Source organism: Dichotomopilus funicola, assembly GCF_033296635.1.
Source record: "Dichotomopilus funicola strain CBS 141.50 unplaced genomic scaffold C8A04scaffold_80, whole genome shotgun sequence".
Taxonomy (NCBI): Eukaryota; Fungi; Ascomycota; class Sordariomycetes; order Sordariales; family Chaetomiaceae; genus Dichotomopilus; species Dichotomopilus funicola.
Genome location: NW_026944101.1, coordinates 1 through 24,804, shown reverse-complemented (window position 1 = coordinate 24,804; position 24,804 = coordinate 1). Strand labels below are relative to the sequence as shown.

Below are 24,804 nucleotides of genomic sequence, written 5' to 3'. Positions count from 1 at the left end.
GAAGAACAGAAGTCGGGAATCTGCGTTATGTGCCGAGTGTGCGTGAGGTTTTTTTGGGGTTTTTTTTTTGGTGGGAGTGGAGTTGGGTGGAGTTTGTTTTGGGAAGGGGGTGAGGTTGGTTGGTGGTTGTGGGGAGAGGGTAACCCTAACCCTGGATTTTGGATGAAGGTGAGTTGCCTGCAAATAGGGGTTACGTATAATATCTTCAGCTTAATGGAGTGAAAAGAGGGATTTACATTTCACTGCTCGAGGATAAATGCTCGGCTTCATTGGATATCTACTCAAATCATCCTTAATCACCCTCCACAGGATAACATGAAACCACCCTAGTTACTCTCACTCCTCCCAGTTTGCGCTCAGCCACCCTACTTTTGAGCCACCGCACGCACTTCCTCGTCCAGCGGCAAGATATCCGGGAGCGGTCCGAGAGGGGTGATGGAATACGGGTTGATCTGGGTGTGCGACTTGGTGTAGTGGTTCTTGATGTGCAGGAAGTTGTTGGTGTCGTGGAAGGCCGGGATGTTCCAGTACAGGTGCCGCAGCCAATGGTGGATGGCTGGGTAGCCGGAGCGGATGTCGCGGATGTTGCACTTGAAGTGTTGGACGTAGACGGGCTGTGGGAAAGTTAGCTGAGGGCTGGTTCTCGAAATATGCGGGGTAGAAGGAGCTCGAGGGAAACTTACGTCAAACCGGATGATGGTCACGAACCTATTAGTAGGTAACATGGTTAGTACTGGCTGAGGCTGAAAAGCAAAACAACTGCGGAAAACTCACAAGCGAATATCCACCTCCGTAATAGTCTGGCCAAACCAGAACGGGCCCTCGTGGGCCGTCTTCTTCAAATGCTCCTCGGCATGATCCAGCGCTTCGAACAGAGCAGTTACATTACGCTCATATGCCTCCTGGGTCGTAGCAAACCCAGACTTGTACACGCCGTTGTTGATCTTGTCGTACTGCCACTCGTGCGTCTCGTCGATCTGCTTGCGAAGGGCCTCTGGGTAGAACTCAATTTGGCGGTACTTTTCGTCGATGAGGTCGTTGAACTGTTTTAGGTTAGCCGTTAAATCCCCAAGATCCTCACTCTGGTAAGGGTGAGGGAGAGGGGGAGCAAAACGGAGCCTACAGACCTCAGTACCAAACATGCGCAGAATCTCACTGCTCTCGTTGTTGACAATAGTCTTAGTCTTTTTATCGTACAGCACGGGCACGGTGAAGCGGCCCTCATACGAGGGGTTCACCTGGAAGTAGACGTCACGCAGGTGGGTGAAGCTCTCATGGCCCTCGAGCGGATCCGGGATCACATTCTCACCCGCAGCATCGGTGTCTTCAGCCGTGGGGAAGCGCCAGCCTGGAAAACCCGGCCGTATTAGTACGTAGGGGAAGGCAAGGGTGTGAACTGAGCGGGTGTTACTTTACCCTTGGAAGACATATGCCAATGCACGGCGGAGAAGGAGATGACATCCTCCAGACCCTTGAGCTTGCGCGCAATCAACGTCCGGGTAGCCTGTTCCCATTAGTCTCTAATTATAAGCCACACCGCTAGGAAGAGAGGGGGACTGAAAACAGGGGAGCTACTCACCCACGGGCAAGCAAAGCTCACAAACAGGTGATACCTGCCCTTCTCCGGCGGGAATTCGGCCCCGGCTTCGCGTGAAATCCAGTTACGGAATGAGCTCTGCTGGCGCTTGAACTCGCCAGACTTATCACTAGGCAGGACCCAGTCGGTGATTTTGGTGCCAGAAGCGTTATCCTTGGTAGCCTGGCGTAGGGAGGAAGAGAAGGGGGTGAGAGTTAGTTCATATGTACCACACGTATCATTTTAGGCCCAACACAGTCACCACTTACCATGGTTGCAAGGTATCTAACCCCCAAATTATTTGGCTGATTCAAGAATCGATTCAGGGTGAGAGGCTTGAGAGACGAAGTAAAACTCCGGGACTGTCGACAAGCAAATCTTTTCGTGAATAAGTGTGGCGAGATGCTGTTTCCAAGTCGGCGGATGCCAGTTCTTAAGCTCATCAAGAATAAACGCCCGAGGTTGGATGATTAAGAGATGGTGGTGGTGAGGTGATAAGTAGGTGGATGGTCGTGATAGAGGAGGGGTTTTAAGCTAGACTAGAACCGCTGCGAGTTACCGGATGCGGAATTCGAGCTTGCTGCGTAATGCACGTCTCATATATTATGTACGGGTGCGTGTGGGGAGTCCTGGAGGGGTGCATGAAAATGCGGAAACACATAGTAGAAACCAGCTGAATCAGATCAGACTGATTGCCCAGTTGTGCTGAACGAAAAGCCTCGGCCACTTTCACGACTTGGATCTGTCAGTTGTTAGTCGTCACTGGTTTAGCCTGTGTGGATGCTTGGTAAGCCCCTGCATCTGCTACTGCACTTTGACTAGGGTAACCGCGGTATGTCAGGACTGACATGCACCATGCCAAAGCTTACATTGTAGCTACATAGTCGACGGAAAGACGTATTAGATGAACAGGCGTCTCCAAGTCCCCCAAACCGCCGCTGATAACCTTCGATGGCGTGCATCGCCTTCGTAGTGAAGTCCCGTATGTACCGTTCATGTCTCAACAAAAACTGACAAATGGTGACGTAATTTCACGGTTCCAGTCCCCAAACTCCGCACACGTACCTCCCTAGCGGTTGATGAGTAAGGGACCAATAAGCTAGGGAAACAGGAGACATGGCCGATCAAGCGGATCATATCGTGCTCACTATGTCTCCGTAACATTCAGGTTAGCGGCTAACAGGGCGAAATGTAACATACGCAATGTCTATTTCCTAGCAAGGCCTCGTCAGGCAATCTACAGTTGTACACTCAATTTCGTCCGTATCTCTGTCTCCCCCCCCCCCCCCCGCATTAACATTTACCGGATCTTGGCCTTGATGTACGGCACCTCCACGTCTTCGCCTTTGGCATCCTCCGTGACCACCTCAAAAATGAGCTCCGTCAAGTGCGGAGGGATTGGCTTCTTCGTGACCGCCTCCACCAGCTCGCTGAGCTTCATGCCAAACTTGTCCTTTTGCTTTGCCGGAGGGAAGAAGGATGCGAACAAGAGGCTGACACCAGAGCTCAGCATGGCAATTGTCAACCCACGCTTCTCAAAGTCGTCGATCAGTTCTTGCAGCGTGACGTTTCCGATCTCAAACCGATCCCAAATCTTATCCAGCGTCACCTTGCCGTTGGGCCCTTCATACTCCACCTTGGGGCTGGCGATGGGCTCGCTGAAACCGAAGAAGGGTAGCGCTAGGTTGATGAATCCGTTCTTGAACTGTTCAATGTCGGTCTTCCCGTCGATGATCTTGAACAGCTCTAAAACGACCAGGCCCGTCACGAGCGCGGTGGTCGTCGCAATCGCCGGGATAATCTTTCCGGCAATGAATTTCGTTTTGTGTCGGTCCGCTTGCTCAATCTTGTAGTTCTCGGCGCGCAGGTTGCTTGCGGCTGTGATGAAGTCGATATGGTAGTTGGTGTCATCGTCCTTCTCAAAATCCACCGGCGTCAACTTGAAGCCAGCCAGTGTCTTAGGATCCGGCAGGCTGTTGACAAGGTTCCTAAGTTCGGACTCATCATCAAAGGCCGCAGCACCAGCGTTCGGGTCCTACATCGCGTTAATTAGTCAGGTTGAAAATTTCTCTGCTAGAACCAGCTTACCGGGTCTTTGTCATCCGCCTGGATCTTGACACTGGCGTCTGGCGAGAAATCCGGAATGATCATCGAATCCAGGGCCTGGATGTAGTCTTGCCTCGTCTTGCCCTTGAGGTTGATGTTGTAGTTGAAGGCGTGTAGATTCGTTGCCGCCTCGACGAACGAAAAGTGTGTCTTGTTCCCAGCATCGAACTTGAGCGGGTCGGGGGCCCGCTTCGGTCCCGACCAGAACGGGGTGCCCGTTGAGGAGGTGGAATCTTTGGGGAAATTGTAAAGCAGTTGCTGGATCGCGTTGTTGTACTGCTTCTCAAACAGCGTGCGAGCCCACTGAACGCAGTCCTCAAACGTGAGAGCCCGCTCGTTCTTAAGGTAGTCGACAAGCGTCTCAAGCGTCGCCTTCTCGTTTCCGCCCTGCTTCAGCGTCGTCTCCAAGTAGTTAGGTTGTGTGAGGTAGAGATTTGCCGTCTCGGCCGGCTTCACGAATGAGGTCTCAAATAGCTCACGGGCCCACGCAATGGTGTGCTCGATCCTGTTGGGGAAACTCCGCAGCGTGCACATGGGGAACGACTGCTCCGGAGGGTCCTGCGACGAGGAGTAGGACTCCGTAAGCAAGGGGAGGACCACTTGCGTGTTGCCCTTCGTGCCCAAAGTACCACTTTCCAGCAATGGCTTGTGGAAGAAGACACAACGCCGATCCACGTACGTCCTCGCCTCGACGTTGTCTAGCGCATTGGTGACACCATCCAACCCATTCCAAAAGTCCTCGTTGAAGATATGCTCCGTATCGGCGCCGACGCGATCCTTCAGCGTGACGATGTGGCCTTCAAGTTCGGGATTCATGACCTGTGCGGCTCTAGCAGCGCACTCGCTCTTCATCTGGCCGACATCCTTGGGTCGGAATAGGAACTGCCTGTTCAGGTTGCTCTTTTCAATCGAGTCCATGTCGGTCACTGTGATTTTGCCCTTTTCGCCGGTTCCGAGGCCAATCATCGCCCAGTTCTTGAGCATTTCACAGCCAATGGCCCCAGCACCGACAAGGAATTGGTTGATGTTTGCAATCTTGTCCTGGAACTCGCGACCAAAAACAGCGATTTGGCCATCGTAACGGGAACCACTGGGCTTGCAGAGCTCCTCAGATCGGGTAGACCCGGCCGGGAGGGACTCCAGAGAGTCGAAGTACAGGAACTGCTTGACGGGATGGAACTTGCCCGATACGGCCTTGAGCACCTCCTGGGCAGTGAGGCCACCAAAGAGTGCCGCCATCGGGCTGAGATCGCCCGTTGCCTGGTAACTGAGCTCCTTGAGTAGCTTCTCATCGAACTCCACCTCGATACCCTCCGACTGCGCAAAACCCTTCGCCGAGTGGAAGATGACGGTCGCATCCTCGTCATTCAGAGGCCGCGGGAGACGCCCGTGGGTTTGAGCGAAAGCGTGCAGCGCTTGGATACCAATATGCAACTGCTGAGGTCGGTCGAACTTGGCGAAATCGGAGATGACAAACTCGGGGTCTTTCAACGCTTCAGTAATGCCCTTGAAGTCCACAAACTTGGGCATCTTGACTTGTTGATAGAGACCACCCCTCTTGTATTGGCCAAGACCGGACACATCACCGATCGAGAATGTGTAGGGCCCCTTGACTGTCACCTTCCGCGGCTCGCAACCGTTAAGTCCCTCCATCCCCTCAACTTCTGTGAATGTGACGTAGTCGCCATCTTCCAGCCCGTGCCGTGTTTCGTCGAGGGCTGAAACCAGTCCTGTGTCGTCGATCCCGGCCACGATACCGTTCAAAGGGTTCTCGCCAGTCGGGTCGATGATGGTGAAGTTCTCGCCGAAATCGCAAAACACAGAGCCAAAAAGACCGAAAGTGTCTGCCACCACAAAATAGATGCCCTTCTGGTGGCAATAGTCGCCAACCGTTTTCTGGGTGTGGAGAGGGGTATTTGTGAGGACAACAACTTGAAATTGATCAAACTGGGCGAGGTTTTCGTCGAGGCTGTACCCAAACGCATCCATTAGCTCTCGCCCATATCCGGAGCAAATATAGTCACGGTGAAATGGAGACATACCTTGCTGACTCGTGGACGCGCACGGGGGTGTAAGCGTTCAACTCGGCAACCCGGGGGGCAGTGGTCCGGTCGCGCGGCTTGCCTACATCCTCGGCGCGGAGGAAGAACTGGGAGGAAAGATCCGCGATGGCGGCCGGCGCCGGGTCGTGGAGGGTAAGGCTCTTGACACCGGCAAGAGCGATGTTTTTTGCGATCTCGACACCGAGGCCCTTAAGGCCAACAATCAACACGTTCGAGGCGCTCATGCGCTTCATGGCCTCGTGACCAAGCACGTAGAGCTGTCGGCTATAGAGAGACTCATCGATCTCGGTTGTTCCCACGACGGACTCATCCACCTGCATGCGGGTGACGAGGTCGACCTCGCCGGGCTGCTTTTTGTCCTGTAAAAACATCGTTAGAGTTGTCGCCAGCCAAGATCTCCGTCGTTGGACTATCGTTGTGGGAGATGGCAAATGAAAGAGGTGTCTAGGGAGTGCTTGAGCCAAGAGGCCGCCGTCGAATGCACGAAGCAGGTTTACCGAAGATGCTGTGACGCAGCGCCGGTTTCGAAATCCTCGGAGATCGACCTCTCGGAAAGTGTAAACAAGATTAGCAGGCTAGTAACTCACAGTCATGGTTCGTTTGAGGGAAATGGCCAAATCCCCGTCGGATACTTTGCGCTTCCCCAGCTTGACGATATGTTGTTGGATGTAACGAGAGAAGAAAGAAAAGAAGGCTTGCGGTTTGTTGTTGTTTGGTGTTTGGTAATCAGGATTGGTGTGGAAGGCGCAGGAAGAAGGTTGGATGTCAAAGTGCAAGGCAGGCACCACCACAGCCCCGCTGCTGGCGGCCTGCGGGGTGGTGACGCTGCGCAGGGTGGGGTACTCGGTAGCATACTTAAATATTTTGCAGCTAACCCAATACAGTAGTATCCAAACCCATTTTATCACTATCCCCGACTTAAATTCGGACGGTTACTGCGGGATGGCACCAATTCTTCACGGGCTCATCGGTTCGGGTAATTTTCGGGGCCTTCGATGGACGTCAGGTTTGTTTTCTTCAATTACTCACATTCTTGCCTCCTCTACATGCCGTCGTTACGTTTGATACGGCACCACTCCTCGATTCTTACTTTACTTTAAGCCTTCCCTAGCCTCCTCTTACCCTTTCAGTAACCCGGATGGTAAAACAAGCTGTTAGTTTTAAATAGTAATCACTCCTCAATCTTTTCAGCAATTTTTACACAGCCCGTTCATCTGGATGTCAATAAGGCCGAATTACACTTGGCGACTTCTACTGCCAAAGCGGGCAGGGCTCAGGCCAAATGGACAACGCCTGGCGAAGTCAAACAACAATCTAGCTCCCCACCATTCAAGGGTTTCGGGTGTCCTGGTCTGCCCGATTATTGTGGCGATGGTTTGACAAATCGTTCTTTTGCGGACCTCCGTGTCGGGAGATATCCTGTCCAGGACCCGCCATTGTTCCTGTCCCAGCTTCATCCCCTGACACATCTTGGGCCGTTTTGTACACGACGCTGCCCCATTAATCATACACGCGGGGTGACATGTTTTTCGTCTACGTATCAACTCAGCGGCCAAAGGAACAAAGGGTGAGGCTTTTAAGATCAGGACAGACGGGTTGTGGCCCGGAACTCAGCCGAATGGGGTGCATTTTGGGATGGCAGTGTCAGATGGGTCTGACACCGCGGGTATGGTCCGCTTGGGACTGGTTGTTGATGTGACGAAAGGCTGAAATAGGGGACGTTGCGGGACCACGCCCGTCTCCGTGATCGTGGGGGTAATTAACACCCAACTGGCGCTTCTCAGCAAGACTGAGACAGACGCTGCATACACAGACAGTATTGCGGTTCCGGCGGCCGCGGCAGCCGCTGCGAGGGGTAGTCTACTTGAATGCCCAGCCTGGGCCTTGACCCCCTGGGTGAGTGGAAATGTCTCAGAATTTAGTGATCAAAGCATGCTTGCGCGTTTACTCTGGCTTTTGACTGGAAAGGGAACGGAAAAAAGGAGAGATGATCGAAGGATTTTCTTCCACCAACGCCCAACACGTGTACATGTCCTTAGTCAAGACAAAATACGGGGCAAACATAATGCCAATATCCCTCCCCCCCACAACCCCCCACAAACACCCAGAACATGTTAATGAATTCTCACGAGATGTACGTCGCTGCCGAACCTGTTAGAGAGCTACACAACAACTGAGAGCGAGCCTGAGGAATCCACCCACAAAATTAAGTCCGCGTTCGGAGGGATATGGCCGTGGAAACCCCTATCATACAGCGTGGTCAGTTCAGGACTTCAGGGCCCCCGGATGACCATTTTTATGGACGTGATGGTGGTTATACATTTCCCCGTAGCCATAATCACTACGTGCGAAGAAAGAATCAGCATTCCTTTCTACAACTCATGGGGGGGCAAAACAAGGGCCCTACCTCGTGATATCAAGTGTTGCGTGCTCGCCTTCTCTCATCTCGAAAAGAGCTTCTTCGAAGCCTAGGAGGGTAACCAGTTAATACTCCCTGCTGGACATTCTCCTTGCCTCCCACTAGGTAGGGGGAGGGGGGGGTCGGAAGGTGGGATTATTTCCTACCTTTGATATGCTTCCCGGCGCCAACCTCGGCTTCAAACTCGGATGAGTCGAATCTAAAAGGGGTTGTATGTCAGTCATTTGCGCCCAGCTAGCAACGGATATCAGGTCAAAAGGCCATCAAGCTCGCCGGTCTGGCTGACACATACTCGTCCCCCTTGTTTTCTGGCTTCGACGTGTCTTTCAGCCAGCCGGTAAACACGACAGTGACCGTTTGGCCCGTCACTGGTTGCGGCCCGGTACCAGTAACGCGGGTCGTCCGTGTTACGCCCATGGTTTGTGTAAGTGGGACAGAGGACGGTAGGATGTTCGTGGCCCTTGAGAATTTTCTAAGAGAGACAGGCGCGGTGGTTGGTCTCGGAGAGCCCGTGCTTGATCGTTGGGGCCTTCTTGCCCCCTTTGAGCCCGCTGTGGCGAAGCTGAACAAATCTCCGGCGGGAAGCGGCGAGTGAGGATATCGGTGTAAATAATTACTGTGGGGTGACTCGGGAGAACGGATACAAGGAGAGCGAACATCGGGTCAACTTGGCGGGCGAACAGATATATATATATGTGCCTGGTGGACGGGAGGGACGGGACCCAAGCGGCCGTATGTATTCTATTGCTCCACGATCTGCTCTATCACAGTGGCCTGGGGCATCTCTACATCGGGCATCATCCCTCCAACCAGAGCATCGTCACGGTGGGTTGTGGGCGAAACAGAGGTATTTTGTTTTTGGGCCACGCAGCTTGCCGCGGGAGGTACCTTGTGGGATACATCCCGCAAGCCGAGGCACCCACACACTGGGAGAAAAGGGGGACGGTAGCAAGTCCCTGCCTTCCCGCGCAGATCACGCTCCACGGCGGGCCAGATGGATCTGTCATGTCTGGGGTACCTTCCTTAGTAAGTTTCGGCTGCACATTTGAGTCGGGTATACCTACTAACCAGGAAGGAAAGACTCATCGACACCTTGTGCTAGAGAGTTTGGAAGGAAAGAACGAACGATTTTTTAAATGGCCTTGGGCTCGTCCACAGCCATCTTACACAAAATGACACCGGTCCCGGTTAACTTTCCTTATGTGTACCTCGATATTTCCAGGTTATCTGTTAGTTCGAGTGTATCCATGTGTGTGGTTTGGCAGGCAAGCATTTCGCGCGGGGCTGAGGTAGGTACCGTGGGGTGGGTTGCCGGGTTCGGGCTATTCGGGTTTGGGCATCCACCCCTCTCGTTTTTTCTTCATCACTCACTCGTCCAGTTTTTCCTCCTGCACAAATCGACTGCTGCATCTTGCATCCTGCCAGCGCGATCATCGTTCCCGGGACCAATAGTCTAACGGGATTCCGGCGGTCTACCAAGAAGGTTGCATGCACGAGTTATGTATGTACTCCGCCCATGATGCGGCCGCAGGCTGGCCATCGGAGGGTCTTTCTGGGACATCCATACAACGGGCGAACTAGGAGACCAAGACATTATTGTTCAACAATTGAGACTGATTAAAAGAGAGATACGCCTTACCCATACTTGCCCCGCTTCTGCCGCCGAACCGTTGGCTGAACTGCCCTATTATTAATTTTTTCCGGTTCTTGGGCACGCATCGTCGTGCCCCGCCCTTCACGACGTCCTCCGTCCACACGCCTGCCCATCACATGCGGTTTTACATTTTTAGAGTACGGCTGTCTTGTGGGCCTGGAGGTGTGTGGATGCCGTTGAAGGGCGCTCTCAACCTCATACCATTGGTGAGCTTTCCTGGCCGGTGCCGGCTCAGGTTGACCTTTGGCCATCGCCGGAGAGATGCCCGAATCCGAAGCAGTCTGTGACTAGCATCGGTGCGGGCAGATCTGCAAATCTGACGACTCCGATCCGCAGTTAACTAATGCATGCGCTGGTGATCATATCCACCAGCGCACCGTGTCCGTTACCCGCGTTGCACATGGACGATGGGAGCAAACATGCGGTTGCCAACCGACGGGTATCGAAGATGAGGTGCAGCAGAGCGCGCGTGGTTGGGCGTGGATGAGCGAACCGGCGGTCCTAGTTTGGGATGAAATGCGTTGACTTTCATTCACAGGTCGATGCCACCCTTTTCGCCACGCTATCTCCGTGGCTAGCCCACGAGTTCGCAACCACTCAATGTTCATGACCTGGGTGGGAGGAGGGGAACCGGCGCGTTAGCAACCCCCTGAATCTACCCACGCTAGTCGTTGTGTGGCCGCCCGATGGATTAGTTGACCTCGTGCGGCGGGGGCGTATTCAACGGCGTCGTTGTTTGCTTTTGCTTTCGGCGCCGTGATAAACCGCGCAGTTATCGAGGCTAGTCGCCTCGTCACGACCATGTCTTTAGGGGGCAGGCAGTTCCCGACTAAACAGACGCCCGAGACGAGACGCTCCAGGCTAGAGCACAGGGAAAAGCGGGCCGGATATCTGCCGTCAAAGCTGACACAGAGAAGGCGTCTGACAAACGAGACATATGTTGCCCTTCCCCTTGGCATGAAGAAACCCAGTCCCGCCTTGAGTGCAAGGGTTCAGCACGGGCGATGGCATATGATGTCTTGATCTGCGCAACTTTTAGTTCTTGGCCTTGTCTTATCCCACCCGCAGAACGCGCCAAATTACACTACGGTGACCCCATCTTGAGTATGGCAAGGTCTTTTTTGAACCGGAACATCCTGTCTCGGCACTTTGAGGGGGTTCCTAACTCAGACGGCTTTTCTCGGATTCACGACTCACATGCCCCAATGTTTAGGACACGCTACTGCACTGATGATTATCTCCGCTAACGTCTGCCCAACGACCCTAAAGCCGCCTTGGACGACTCCCCACAACCAGTTGCTTCGTGGCTCTTCCCCATCTTTGCTGGCGGTAGCGCTGGAATCGAGGCGGCGGGTAACTACATAAAGCCGGGACAGGAGTATCGGGCTCTCGCGGCATCGAGATCGCCGTGGGACATGACTGGGAGACACGTGGAGCCGCCCAAATGGGTGACCATCAGAGGTTTCACGGATCCGACGACCCGTCGTGCGAACTAAGATCCTGCCGGCGAGATCGGGTTCAACGGGTACTCAGTCGGCCCAGCCTGTGACTGCAATACCTAACTCCAAAAGCGGACATGGGATTTCGGCGTTCCATGCACATCTGCTCGGGACCCCAGCTCCCCCCCCCCCCTTTTTTTATCCATCCCGCGTTCTGGAGACGCACATATGTGCGGGAAGCCTCGGTAAGCCCCATATGCATCGTCTTTCACACAGTAACGCCCGTGATTCCCGACAACTTTCGGCCGACGTGAGACTAACAGAGCATCTTGTCTTGTGGGGTCATCGTTTTGCTGGAGCATGCATTGCGGAGATGGTTTCTCGGCTCACGAATCATCGTCCTTGATCTGCGTTGAGAGAGGAGTTTAACAAAGGCCGAACACCGGCCTATGGTGCTGTCACCTACATAGGGGTCACGGGGGTAAGGGACGAGGGCTCGGGGGCGAGCTCTAACGACCTTTGGAGTTCTTGAGACTCTCGTCTCAAAAAGCAAGTTCGCGAAACAAGGCCGGGTCTAGCCCGAGTTACCGTACGCTTGCTGGGCCCCGGGCATGGGGCTGAAGACACAGGATAACCGCCATTGCCGCCATGTCACTTATGGGCCAACTAGCCGTTTTCCCCGAGCCAGCCCGAGATAGGTGTTTTGGTTGACCAGACCCAGGGTATCAAGACCGAGGATTCGTTCGTTCTCCCATCCACCCACGGGGAGACAACCAGTTTGTCATGTTCTCAGTGAACACGATACACTACTTGCAGAAGAGAGGTAGCGTGAGAAAAGCCCCTGCTTGTGAGATTTTAAGATTCGGAGGCTTCCTAGGTGATGATTTGTCATAGTCGTGGGTGGAATACATAATCCAGTCTGATTAGAAGTGTCGCAACTGGTCGGATACCTCTTTGCTTTAATATGCCTCAGATGACGGTTATTAGTGCTATCAAAGTGATGACAGGCGACAATCACCCAATCCTTGACGAGAATCCAGCACCTTCAAGTCCTCACGGCACCCGGTTAGAAGAGCGCCGACCTCGTCAACATACCATCCATGCTCGGCCGGATATAAGGGTCCTTGATTTCTAAAAGTTAGTTCACGAAATATTGAGACCTTGATGGATCTATAAAGATGGTTTGTATGACGGTTCTCGTCCAGTTCTTGAATATAAAGGTTGAGAACCAGGTAGAATGTCCCTTAGTTGGGTAAGGGGGTAGACCGCGTTGAGCGTAAAGGTGACACCCGATGTTCTGAAACGGATTATAATGAGGATAGAAGGAATGGTAAGTTAACGCTGTAATTCTCAATATCTTTTCTCTCGTTTGGGTATGGTGAAGCGTTTGGAAACGACTTCTTACTCGGAAACTGTGGGAGTTATTTATCTCCTTTTTTATTTCTTTTTATATTAAAACTTTGGCTTACCCCAGGCCAATTATCGATTTTCCTTCCACTTTCACTTTCCCCTTCATTCTTTAGCTTTTGCATTCTATTTTCTTTTCGTTCGGCTAATTTTTATTCTGTTTTGCCAGGGGCAATGTGTTTGCGGCATTGAGAAGAGGTAGAAGCGTGAAACACAAAAAGGAGTTGTTTCGAAACAAGAGAAACAACACGGGATCAATTAGCGCTCAAAGAAACAGCCGGAGAAACAACATGTGCGAAACACTCGGAATTCCGGTCTATTTCATGCATGTTGTCCTTGACAGCCGGCCTACCCATAAAGGCTTGTTTATAACCTTTGGCCGTTTGCTTACTTCAACTCTAGCTTGTGGACGAAAAACATGACGAGGAAAAGCGCATCAACGGGCAGGGTAAAACTGAGCTCGCGGATTTAGCAATTACACTAGGTGCCCTCGGCCACACATTTCGGAGCAGGCACAGACATTTCGCATGCCTTTTTTACGTTGCTTTTCCCCTTCGCAGAGGCGGGAACGGCGATGATGAAAAAGAGCCCAAGACTGCAGTGGCCGTGAACGGCAAGGCGTTGTCAAGCCTGAAACACTCACTAACCTTTTAGCCCCTGTCGTCTCTTTTGGCCCCGTGGCGTTTTCCAGAAAGAGAAGAAGGCTAGTTCGAGGAGCGAACACTTGGTAAAATAAGAGTAGAAAAGAGCGAAATGGTGGGGGGCGGATCACGGAACGGCTTTGTTACAGGTTGCGGTGAGGCTGAAGTTGGCGTTGGGGGCGTTATTTGAAGCGGAGGGGGTTGCGCAGCGGTCTGTGCCGTCTGTCTTTGCGGCAACGGCACGGGGAACTTTCCACCCACGCCGCACTCTTGGTCCTTGTGGGCTGGAAGTAGCGAGCGAGTTGAAGAGTCGTTGTCTGTTAGGCCTAGGCTTCGGGGGAGGAAGTGGAGGTGGCGGGCGAGGCACGTTTTGGGATGTTGGTTTAGGATGTTGGTTTAGGATGTTGGTTTAGGTAGGTGTGAGACTGTGATGAGCGGCGGGATTAGATCTTGTGCATGTTGTTGACAACTGCTGGGTGTGAGCCGGCTGAAAAATTACCACGGAAAAATGGAAGGCATGTATAGATAGATTCGCCGGGAGCAGGTTCATCAAGCCAACCAGCCGGCACGGACATTTTCCCGCCGAGCCGGCTTCTCTTTCCCGCCCGAAAGATGCCGTTCACCGAGTTCGCCATCGCGGCGGTCTGTTGGTGATATTTGCTGCGGCTCAACCCGTGGCGATGGATCACACATCTCTCGACCAACAGAACCTCGGAAGCAGCTCGGTGGAGTGAGACACCGACCCCTGACTGCTAAATAAAAACTTTCTAGGCCTTCTTCTGTCTCTCACTGAGAGCGGACGGTTTTGCCTCCACGGTGGTTGTTGGGGGTTGGACTGACAAAAAGGGAGTTGATCTCGTGCCTCGCGGCGTAGCAAGATCGATCTGGATGTTGATAGGTGATTTTGCTGGGATCATTCTCATCGGCGTGCACGGATACAGTATAAGGGGACACGAACGAAAGATCATCCGGCAGTCGGTTTTGGCGGGTGAGGCACGGATAAGCTGTTCTGTGTATCATTCTCTTGCTCCAAAATCTCGTTCCTACACGGACCCGGGTATCCTCTTAGGTGTATTCCGTAGGTTTGCGGCGAAGAGCGGGCTCGAGAGTCGAAAATCCTTCCTTCCTCGGCGTTCTCTTGGCAAGAGCTGAGCACAGGCTCTCCACTAACGCTACGCTGTCTTTCACAATTCAGTGCTGGCTCTCTCCCGCCCTGTCGGGCTGCGATGGTAAGACCTGAGAGGTGGAGCGGTTTGACGCCAAAACAACCGCTTGTCTTGGGTGTTTCCAGGGCTTGGGATCCGCGGATCGGGAATGACGGCATTTTGCGATCGGCGCGGGTGATGGGCGCTGGGTTTGGTGGAGGCTGTGAGCGGCACAAGCTCTGAAAGGCAAGACACAGCGCGAAGAGGCGCCGACTCGACTTATTGGCGGCGCGGTTGTTGGTTCTGAGTGAGACACAGCAGGAACAACAACAACAAGAACGACAACCGAACCGCAAACGACAAACGGTAGCTCCACAAGGACTCAAGCCTCTCGGTGTCGAAGTTTCAAAGATTGGTGCAGGCAACAACCCGCAAGTTGGCAGCGGATCCAGATGTGGAATTCTCAGAGCTGCATCGCCCGGTTCTACGGAGAGTTGGAATTGGTGCAACGGGGCTCCGAACTGCTGTGCCGTCCGAATACGGCGGTCTCTTGTACATTTTTGGCCCTTGGGGCCGGCTTGGAGGTTACCAGCACGTGTTCTCTCGGCCTCGCTGTGGTCGGTCGGGTCTGGGGAAGTTGAGCCAGCCCGTGGACGAACGTCAAGCCCCGGCCCTCCGTTTGGGCTGGCCGTTTTGACGCGACGGCATGGCTGCCCTGTCTCTGTTCTCGGCTCCTTTGCCGACAGAAACATCCAGATCAATTGGTCCTGCGGCCGAACTGCCCGGGTTGAACGGCTTACCAGAAGCCCCGGGCGATAACCGGAGCAGTATGCAGTATGGGATTCAAGACTGCTTTAAATTAATATGGCTTTTGCTTGGTTGATAAAACCGCATTGCCCAGTTAATATTTGGTTGCTTCCTGGCTCCTCGCTCCTCTGGACCACGCGGCCCGGGGTGCGCGCTCTTCCCCCCGATGATTGGGACCCCTCTTTCGTGCAGCCCGGACCCATTCCAGATTGAGCGATCGAGGAGATGACGAACCTTTGCCTGCAGGATACTGGCGCTGAGCACAACCACTGTCTGCATCAGCCCACCACCATACCACCATCTTATTCTCGCCAAGCTCTCGAGGCGACAATGGCGATGACAGCAGATCCAGTTCCGGCACGGCGAAGAGGTTGGCTCAACGTTACGCAGGACGCGCAGTCTCTCGGGGGATGGTCCCACTAACGATGGGGTAGAACGCAAACAACTGCAGCTTGCCCACTGCCTTCCCGGAAAAAATACGATGGCTTGGTCGCGCCGTGTAATCTTGGCGGTTCGCAGCAACGGTAGAATTGGGCCCGCACTCATCGAGGGCCGCCGTGGTCCGAAAAATGGTGATCACCGCCGTCCGGTTTGTGGGGAAGGGAATCCCTCTTTGTTGTTAACGCCTGCAGTTCTTCAACCTTATCATTGTCTCACAAGTCACGAATCATGTTTGTTGTGAGCGACAAAAATTAGCGCGGGGTGGAAAGATCGAAAGGAAACAAGAGCTGCAAATTGAGCTCTCGCGAAGCCCGAAATTTGATCCTTTTGCCGTGGTGCAGGACCCACTGCATGGCGCAACTGAGCAATATCACAACAGGGTGGGTCCGTTTTCGACCCTCGAACCAACCACATGGGAGCTCCCGATGCGCAATCCGAGTGGGTCGCTCCACCAAACCCTCCGAAGTGCAGGTACGAAGACGCAGGGGTTTTTCTCCCACAAGAACCCCAGTCTTCACAAGTACATACCTCCGTGCACGACCAGCTTTCCCACCTTGGCTCGAACCTGAGAACGCCATGCCGCTGCATTTTCAGGGCCCGCCGCCGGGAGGCCTTTCGCCCCTCTTTGGGAGGACGGTGCCTGGCAGCGTTGCGTGCCTGGCATGATGGAAGCCACCACGTTCTCAGGGAGTTCGTCTGGTCTCCCGTTGCGGGCCCCGTTTCCTTTCGGTCCGTCAAAGGGAGGCCATCGGAGAAAACCCGTCCGACCGGCGCATTGAACCCCTCAAAAGGGGAACAGGGTCTGGCGGACGATGAGAATTGAGTACCAGCCTGGCCGAAGCGATTTTTGGTCGTTGCGACTGGTGTGTTGGCCGTATTGTTGTCTTTGATCCCACGGGCGTGTTCAGGTTCTGCTGGATTTCGAGCTCAATTTTCCTCCGCCAAGTCTCGAGGGCCAGACGCTGCCCAGGATTACCCTGGGGTGTTGGTTCTGGGTGTTGGGCCAAGGGAGCTCCGTTTCGACCTGTTAGTCCTGGCGTAACTCATCACCAGTTTCCCAGCAAATGATACTTCATGATCTATCAAGCCCCGCCGCAACCCCCCGAGCACAACTGAAGCGCGCATGTGCCCACCTCGGGCCCTGGCTGGTGCAATCTGCCCCGTTGCGACCCTCTGTTTCCTGCTCGGTCGGTTGTGCCCTGGTCTGGCATCCGCATCCTTGCAACGACTCCGCCCCAAAGGCCTTCCCGTGTGGTTTCCCTTTCCCTCCAGCCCCTTGCGTGTTGTTTCTCCCGCTTCGCTTCAGGTGGGCTGTTCTGTCTGCTGTGGTTTCGTTCGTTCCGTTCTCCTTGGAGCCAATCCTTCCCTTTCCTTTCCCTCAGCCTTTCACTTCTCAACCACCACCGTTCCGGCGATCTTCTCTCCTCGACGACGTCGCTCTACCTTTTCGGATCAGGCCCATTCACGACCGCCTTGCCGACCCCGAATTGGAGCGCACGCAATCCCCATAACCGTCGTCCGACCATCTTGCGCGACCTTGCGACCCGGAAGAAGGACCACCTCTCTCTCCCCCCGGAAAGCCGACCGTGATTTTCGTCCCGATGCCCGCCCTGTCATGACCCGTGAACGCGAGCTCCAGACGCCACGAAGGTGAAGCACCGTTAATTCTCGAAAGCACCATATTATCCGACGACTATTCGTCAAGCCACTCATTTGATACGCAATCGCCTTTTTTGCTTGGATTTCTTTTTGCTTAGAGGATCTCATTCCGAGTTTCCTTTCACCACCAATTGTGAGTCCGGGCTGAGGCGCTAAGTCGGGGAGGGGCTTGAAAGAGCAAGGAACAGAGAAGAGGGCGAAGGGCGATTGAGCTGGCGCGGAGGACTCGGGTGGTACACACTCGGAGATTCGGCCGAAGATCAAGGCTCGGGACGCTGTTTTGGAGAGTTGATGATGAGGCTGGTTGATACTGGGTACTGACAGCGGTGGTGGCCGACGATAGAACACACACACTCGTTCATTACTTTTTGTCAAGTACACTCATTACGACATTCCTGACAAGTGAGTGACTCTTCGCTCCCAATAATGGCATCCTTGGCCACGAGCTAACAGGCAATCTCAAAGAACCCTCCACTCTTTACCGGCGGTTACCTGCGCCTCAAAATTATACGCGCTTACGACGGCCCCTCAGGCAAACGATTAATTCGTCAGAGAGTGAGATAGAATGAGGACGGCCTCGGTGTTGGCCGCCGCTTTGGTGGCGGTCTCGTCCGTGGTAGCGAACCAAGATGGCGCGCGGCCGAGATACTACTTCCCGCGACAGGTGAAGCGGGAGGACACGAGGCGCGCGGTAACACCCCCTGGGGCCGCGGCTCCAGTTTCGGAGACCACGAAGAAGGCCGGGCCAGGCGCGGACGAGAATAAGAACGACACGCCGGTAACGACGATTATTGTATCCAGTACGGTTTACGTTTCGCCATCGGGCGCCACTTTGACCCCGTTCACGTCCACCAACCGCAAGTCAAGCAGCGAGTCAAGCGACAGTTCGAGCGAGAGTTCCTCGGAAAGCAGGAGCAGCAGCAGCAGCAGCAGCAGCCGAGGCGGATCCAAGGACGACACCTCGAGCGAGACCTCGTCATCGACTAGCACAACATCCGATGACGACAACTCGACGAGCGATAAGTCGACTGAAACGACTTCGTCAACCAGCAGCAAGACAACCCATACCACTTCCACCACCAGCGATAAGTCGTCCAGCGAGAGCTCGACCACGAGCGACAAGACTTCCGATGAGAGCTCCACCAGCGACAAGTCTACCGATTCGACCTCGTCGACAACAACCTCGGACCGCAGCACTACTACCGACGACAGCTCGTCTGAGGAGACTCCTTCGACCAAAACTAAGACGCGGACCCGGACTCACTCGTCGAGCTCTACTACCGACAGCTCTACCTCTACCTCTACCTCTGAGTCTGACAGCACCACGAGCACGACGACATCTCATTGGGAGCTTCCCACTTTGATCTCGATCCCTCCGATCTTTGGTGACAGCAGCACGACGACTAGCACGGTGACCAACACCACGACTCGCAGAACTAGCGCTACCTCGGCAACTTCGGACGAAACAAAGGCTTCGTCGACTGGCTCATCCACGTCCGAGAAGTCCACATCCGAGGAGTCGTCCGCTACCACCAAGATTTCTACTTCTGAGAAGTCGACGGACTCGACCGCGACTACGTCGTCCATTGTGATTGCGCCGACGGGTATTGTGACCACAACGTCGACCACAGCAAGCACGGAAAGCACGAAGACCACGGAGAGCACATCGATGACATCTGGATCTGGAGACTCACTCAGCTCCATGCTCAGTAGCATCGACTCGGCCATCTCTAGCATTTTCAACCCCACGGGCGCTAGTTCCACGGAGACGACGGTCAAGCCTACTGATGGAATTTCTGGTCCCGGCACGGGTATTTCGAGCGGGACGGCGACGGCGACAACGACAGGGACAGAGACGACGACGGGGACGGAAACTGGGACCACTACGACGGCCACAGGTACTGTGAGCAATACGGTGTCATCTAACTCGACCGCGACGGCCACTGGGACCAACACTTCTTCGGACCCGCCGCGCTCGTCGACCACAAGTATTGGAGGAGGTCCTGGCCACAACTCAACGTTCACCCCACCGCCGCATTTCACGACCTCGACGACCATCTCTTTCAGCGGAAACGGCACGGTGTTGCCGCCCAAGACGACGACAACTAGCTCGTCCTCGACTGTCAGCACGTCTACGCGCACCTCCAGCACTAGCAGGGATCCCGAAGATGGAGTCACTAGCATTCCGCCGCTCACGTCGTACACGGCCTCGCCTACAAAACCATTCATTCCCTCTACAATTATCATTGACCCAGCAACATCGACGACTGGGTCGATCTCGACCACGGCCAGTGGTATTCCGTCGTACTTGCCCTCTGCGATTGCGCCAAATAACGGCGTTCCTACAACACCCGAAGACACTATGCTTATCCAGATTGGGTTCCGGGAGGGCTACAAGTACCCATTCGTGGTGGGAGACAACAAGGCCGCTGCTCAGATCTTTGAGTACCTACCGCACGCGCTGAGCGAGGCCGGCGGTTTCAAAATTGATCTTTCACAGGTGAAGCGGCTTGTGCCCATGGATACGCAGAACTCGCTCGGCTACATCACGACGTGCGCGATCGTGTCATACCCGGTCAGCATGGTCGACGCGCTTTCCCTCGACATCAAGTTGCCCAGCGCGCAGTTGTACAACAGCCCCAACAAGCTCATCTACAACCTGACGCAGCAGATCAACCCGGCGATTCCCATCAGGATCGGGGACTATCCCGATTGGCTTCACAACGGTTCGGGAGAGAACAATGGCGACGGCAACGGTTCTGGGGGCTCCAACGGTGATCCCTTCGGCTCCGGCGGTGGCGGCGGCGGCAACTCAGGCGGGCAGAGCAGCACGCAGCGGGGTACAACAGCCGGCATTGTCACTGGTGCCGTCGCCGTGGCTGCGGCGTACGGTGTGGTCATGTTCGTTGTGGCTCGTCGGTATAAACGCAAGCAACAGGGACACCGGCGGGCGAGCTCGATTAGCAACCCGCCCGAGATGGGCGAGCAGGGCCGCGGCAGCCCTGCGCTCATGGGCGGTGCTCTGCTCAGCCGCGACTTCACGAGCAGCTACGGCGCGGCCCCTTCCAACGGTCGTGACAGCCACGGCAGCGGCCGGAGCGGCATGGGCAACTCGGGACGCACGCAGTTCATCTCGGCGCCGGTTGCAGCTGGCAACTCGCTTGGCTGGAACTGAGCCCGTGGTTGATTTGCCCTCCCCGACCTGATGACACCCCCGCCCGATTCCGATCCGTCATGGCTATGACCCCCTTTTTCGTTTTCTCACCTTTCCCGTCATCATCATCTCTGGCCACATTCGAACACATCGACCGCCATATTCCGAAACATTTCACCGACCTTCGCCTTGAGATGACGCGGAAAGATGCTGAACCCCTTTTGGTGCTTCGATACCTTCTACCACACCGCCTCTGCGCCTCCTCTTTCCCCCCCTTGATGGTCAGTTGCGGCCCGGCCCGTCTTGCTTTCGTAATAAGGTCTTTGCGGAAAACCCCACATTGTGGGCAGACGGGCCGGAACCGCGCGCATTGCATTGTACATACGTTTGTGCCTACAACATGCATGAACTGAGCGCCTTGGGCGCTGACACCTCGCCAACCATTTATTCGTGTCCATGTAACTTTTTCTGGTTTATTCGCAGCGGAGCCTTTTTATTTTTGGGTTGGGACTTTCAAAAACACTTACTTCATTGGTGATACCTCTGATCTTGGGCAAATCACCTCTCCCCCTGTCGTCCCTTCGAAGGTTCTAGGATCTTTTCTTTTCTGTGTATACATTCCACCTGGGCTTTGAAGTGGGGGCGGGGGGGAGGTCTTATGTCTCTTTTTTTATTTTTGGACAGACAAGGGCCAGATCAGGCAATTTATTTTACTAGTTATTTTTTCTTGTTCTTGTTCTAACCTTTTTGAACGCTTCTTGGGCCGTTTGTGCCGGCCCCTCCGCTTATGTCTGGGTTACTACCCGTGGTGTCTTGAGAAAGGGTGGTTGTATCTATCGCTACTACCATTTTATTCTCGAGATACCGTAGGAGACCAGACTGGGGAGGTATTATTATAATTTTTTGGTTCCTTTGTCGTTTTGTTTTTCAGTTTTCTTTTCTTGATGGGAGGAGGTAGGAGGTAGCGACTGGTTAGGGTTGTTGGCATGTTGGATGTGGCCTTCCCCGGATTGGATGGGTGAACAGAACGAGGGGATGGATGTGGTTTTGGAAGGTAAATCGGATTCGGGTCGGGGGTGTTTGATAGGTAGCTTGTGAATGGGCGAAGGGAGTGGTTGTGAAAGAGGGGGGGGACGGAAAAAGAGAAGCTTTCCGGTGGACCTGTGGTACGTCGTGGGGTGATTCCTTGCTTTTGGTAGTGTACTCTTGTGTGCGTTTATACGGATACTGGGTATGTTGTCATATTGGTAGCAGGTTCAGACAATAGTTGAAGCTTTTTATATGTTTGCTGAAGATTGGTTCTTGCTTCCTGATGGTGAAGTGAAGTGCTTTTGTCGGCGGTGTTGGTTGTCCTCTGTTTGCCCTTGATACCTGACTGCTACCGCAAGAAAGGTTCATCCCAAACTGTCGAGCCGGTAGTTCGGATGGGCCAGTACATACAATTCAGGGTTCCGAGTACCTAAAGAATATGCGGCCCCTCCCTCTTCTCCCCGCACTGTCGGGTCCATGGACCCTGGAAATGTCAGAGAAAAGAGTCACCTGGCCTTCCCCCTCCCTTCATTCTTCTCCAATCCATCCTTGCCATCCAACATCCAAGTTGAAGAAGTAAGGTCTCGTGCACTCCTTCCCCAAACATCATCCCATCCTCCCGCCTTTCTTTCTTTCTTTCCACCTACTGCGGCATACCCAAAGCAGCAAGAACCCGAAGCAAGCGGGCAGCTGAGCAGCTGAGCAGCGCGGGACAGGCGGGCAGCGTGGCCAATTGTCGCCAAGCGCTGGGTCAACTGGTGGGGGGGAGGGTGACAAGCACTGGCGAGGACTGGCAAGGACTGGCAGGGACTGGCAATGGCCGGCAACCCACCCGTCTGTCTTCGCCTAAAAGGGGAACAAGATGAGCGTGTCCTGTATGGGGAGACTTTTGTCATTTCCGCGCCTTTCCCGTGAGACCGGGTGACCAACACGCAGCAGCAGGAGCTGTAGCATCCATGTCGGTCTTTTTTTCGCTCGCTAACTAGCTATTGTTGTATTTTTTTTTGTTTGAACCTGGCTTGAAAGGACTTGGGGGTGTTGAGCGGGGAGCGGGGCTGATTGATTGATCTACGACCGACACCGGTGCTCTGGTGACCTGGTGAGAGGGTCTTTATGCGTTGCGTGTAGGGGGTTTTTGAGGAGGGTTTTTTTCCTCCTCTTTATTCCCCTTCGACTTCGGCGGCTCTTTCTTGGGGTTCTCTCTTCCTGGCGCTGTTGTGATTTACAAGTCGTGAAAAGGGAGGTGTTGAGATTGAAGTGGCCGTTTAATCAGACATATCTACTATGATGGGCTGGCAGGTTCGCCTTTGAATTGTGCAGCTTTTGGCACATTCATACATACACGGTACATCTCAAGATTGACAATCTCGGAACTACCCCACCAACAACAGCCTATCGACTCGACCGCCTTTTACACACGGGATATACAAGCACTCGCCTACTTTACTCACTTCTCAAGTCATTCACCCCCGACCTCTGCAGTCATACCAGAACCAGGTCGAAACCATACAACGCCTCTAAATCAGCCATGGCCTCCTCCGGCCGCGCCACCGTCTCCCGGGGCCTATCATACGGCGCTGCCGGATGGCCCTCGTCATCATCATCATCCGCTTCATCTCCGGGACTAGCAGGAGGACGAATAGAAGGGGGACGAAGCAGGCGACTAACGCCCGACACGGGGTCGGATGAGGAGGAGGAGGAGGAGGAGGAGGAGGAGTACGGGAATGAAGACGACGACGACGAGGAAGGGAATCGGAGTGAGAAGGATGAAGAAGCCGGGGTTGGGTTTCGACGGGCTGGTGATGGTGGGAATCGGGAGGGTGGTGAGGAGGATGATGAGGGTTCGGAGGATGAAGGTGACGGGCGTTCGCCCCCGCGACGACGACGGCGTCGGGGGTTGTATACCGCCGAGGAAGAGGAGGCGGTTGTTCGAAAGTTTGATCGGAAGCTGGTAGTGTTTATGGCGCTGTTGTATATGCTTAGTTTCTTGGATCGGTCAAGTATGGTTTCTTCTCCTTCATCCTGTGCTTGTTTGCTTGAGATAGACTTAAATACTAACGCTCCCAGACATTGGCAACGCCCGCGTGGCCGGCATGGACGACGACCTGCAATCCATCCCGCCCCGCGAAGGGTGGTACGAGTGGTCGCTAGGCGCCTTCTACCTGTCCTACATCGCCTTCGAATGGATGGCACTGCTCTGGCGGGTCATCCCGGCGCACATCTACGTGGCCGCGCTGGTGTTCTCCTGGGGCGTGATCGCGTCGCTGCAGGCCGTGGCCGTGAACTACCCAATGCTGATCTTCCTGCGCGCGCTGCTGGGCATCGGCGAGGCGGGCTTTACGGGTGTGCCGTTCTATCTGTCCTTTTTCTTCAAGCGCCACGAGTTGGCGTTTCGCACGGCCATTTTTGTGTCGGCTGCTCCCTTGGCGACGACTTTTGCGTCCTCGCTGGCGTGGGTTATTGTCAAGCTGGCCGAGTACAGTCCCATCGCTCCGTGGCGGTTACTCTTTCTCGTCGAAGGGTTTCCCTCCGTCTTGGTAGCCGGCATCGCATGGACCGTCATCCCCGACTCACCCCAAACCGCATCCTACCTAACACCGCGAGAAAAGAAAGTCGCCTACCTCCGTCTCCAGTCTTCCGAATCCCCTTCTAGCAAAACCACCACCACCTCCTCCTCCTCCTCCGCCTCCGACCCAGATTCCTCCACCCTCACCTCCACCCTAGCCATCCTCCTCGACCCCACCGCCTGGCTAACAGCCCTCATCTTCTTCCTCACCAACACAGCCTACTCCTCCCTCCCCGTCTTCCTCCCCACCATCCTACACACGATGGGCCACTCCCCCTCCACCGCCCAACTCCTCTCCGCACCCCCCTACCTCCTCGCCTTCGCCACAGTCCTCCTCACCGCCCACATCTCCGACATCTCCCGCGTCCGCAGCCCCTGGCTCATCGCCCACGCTCTCGCCTCCGCTGCGGGGTACACCGTCCTCGCGCTGGCCGAAGGCCCGCTAGGCTTGGAACCGGGGAGTTGGCTGCGGTATCTAGCCGTGTACCCGGCCGCAAGCGGATTCTTCAGCGTGGTGGTGTTGACGATTGCGTGGAGCGTGAATAACCAGCGCGGGGCGGCGAGAAGGGGCGCCGGGTTTGCGCTGTTGCAGGTGGTAGGGCAGTGCGGACCGCTGGTGGGCACGAGGTTGTACCCCGATAGGGATGGGCCGTATTATACGCGGGGGATGGCGGTTTGTGCGGGGGCGATGGGGGGGG

General features: G+C 54.7%; 3 protein-coding genes across 3 annotated transcripts; 2 read left to right on the top strand and 1 right to left on the bottom strand.

Moving 5' to 3' along the window:
• Positions 1–365: 365 nt before the first annotated feature.
• Positions 366–6,116, bottom strand: C8A04DRAFT_39949 (ubiquitin-activating enzyme E1; the record flags this gene model as incomplete). Its single annotated transcript, XM_062784770.1, has 9 exons — positions 366–636; positions 775–1,043; positions 1,128–1,348; positions 1,417–1,504; positions 1,580–1,759; positions 2,642–2,723; positions 2,881–3,611; positions 3,665–5,651; positions 5,725–6,116. 9 exons carry the CDS (start codon positions 6,114–6,116, stop codon positions 366–368), a joined length of 4,221 nt encoding a protein of 1,406 aa, XP_062633720.1.
• An 11,870-nt stretch (positions 6,117–17,986) lies between these two features.
• On the top strand, positions 17,987–20,532 carry C8A04DRAFT_39948 (uncharacterized protein; the record flags this gene model as incomplete). Its single annotated transcript, XM_062784769.1, has 3 exons — positions 17,987–18,021; positions 18,243–19,168; positions 19,205–20,532. 3 exons carry the CDS (start codon positions 17,987–17,989, stop codon positions 20,530–20,532), a joined length of 2,289 nt encoding a protein of 762 aa, XP_062633719.1.
• A 2,536-nt stretch (positions 20,533–23,068) lies between these two features.
• On the top strand, positions 23,069–24,804 carry C8A04DRAFT_15009 (high-affinity nicotinic acid transporter; the record flags this gene model as incomplete). Its single annotated transcript, XM_062778324.1, has 2 exons — positions 23,069–23,540; positions 23,608–24,804. Coding segments are annotated over 2 exons (1,669 nt in total), but the record flags the coding sequence as incomplete, so codon positions are not given.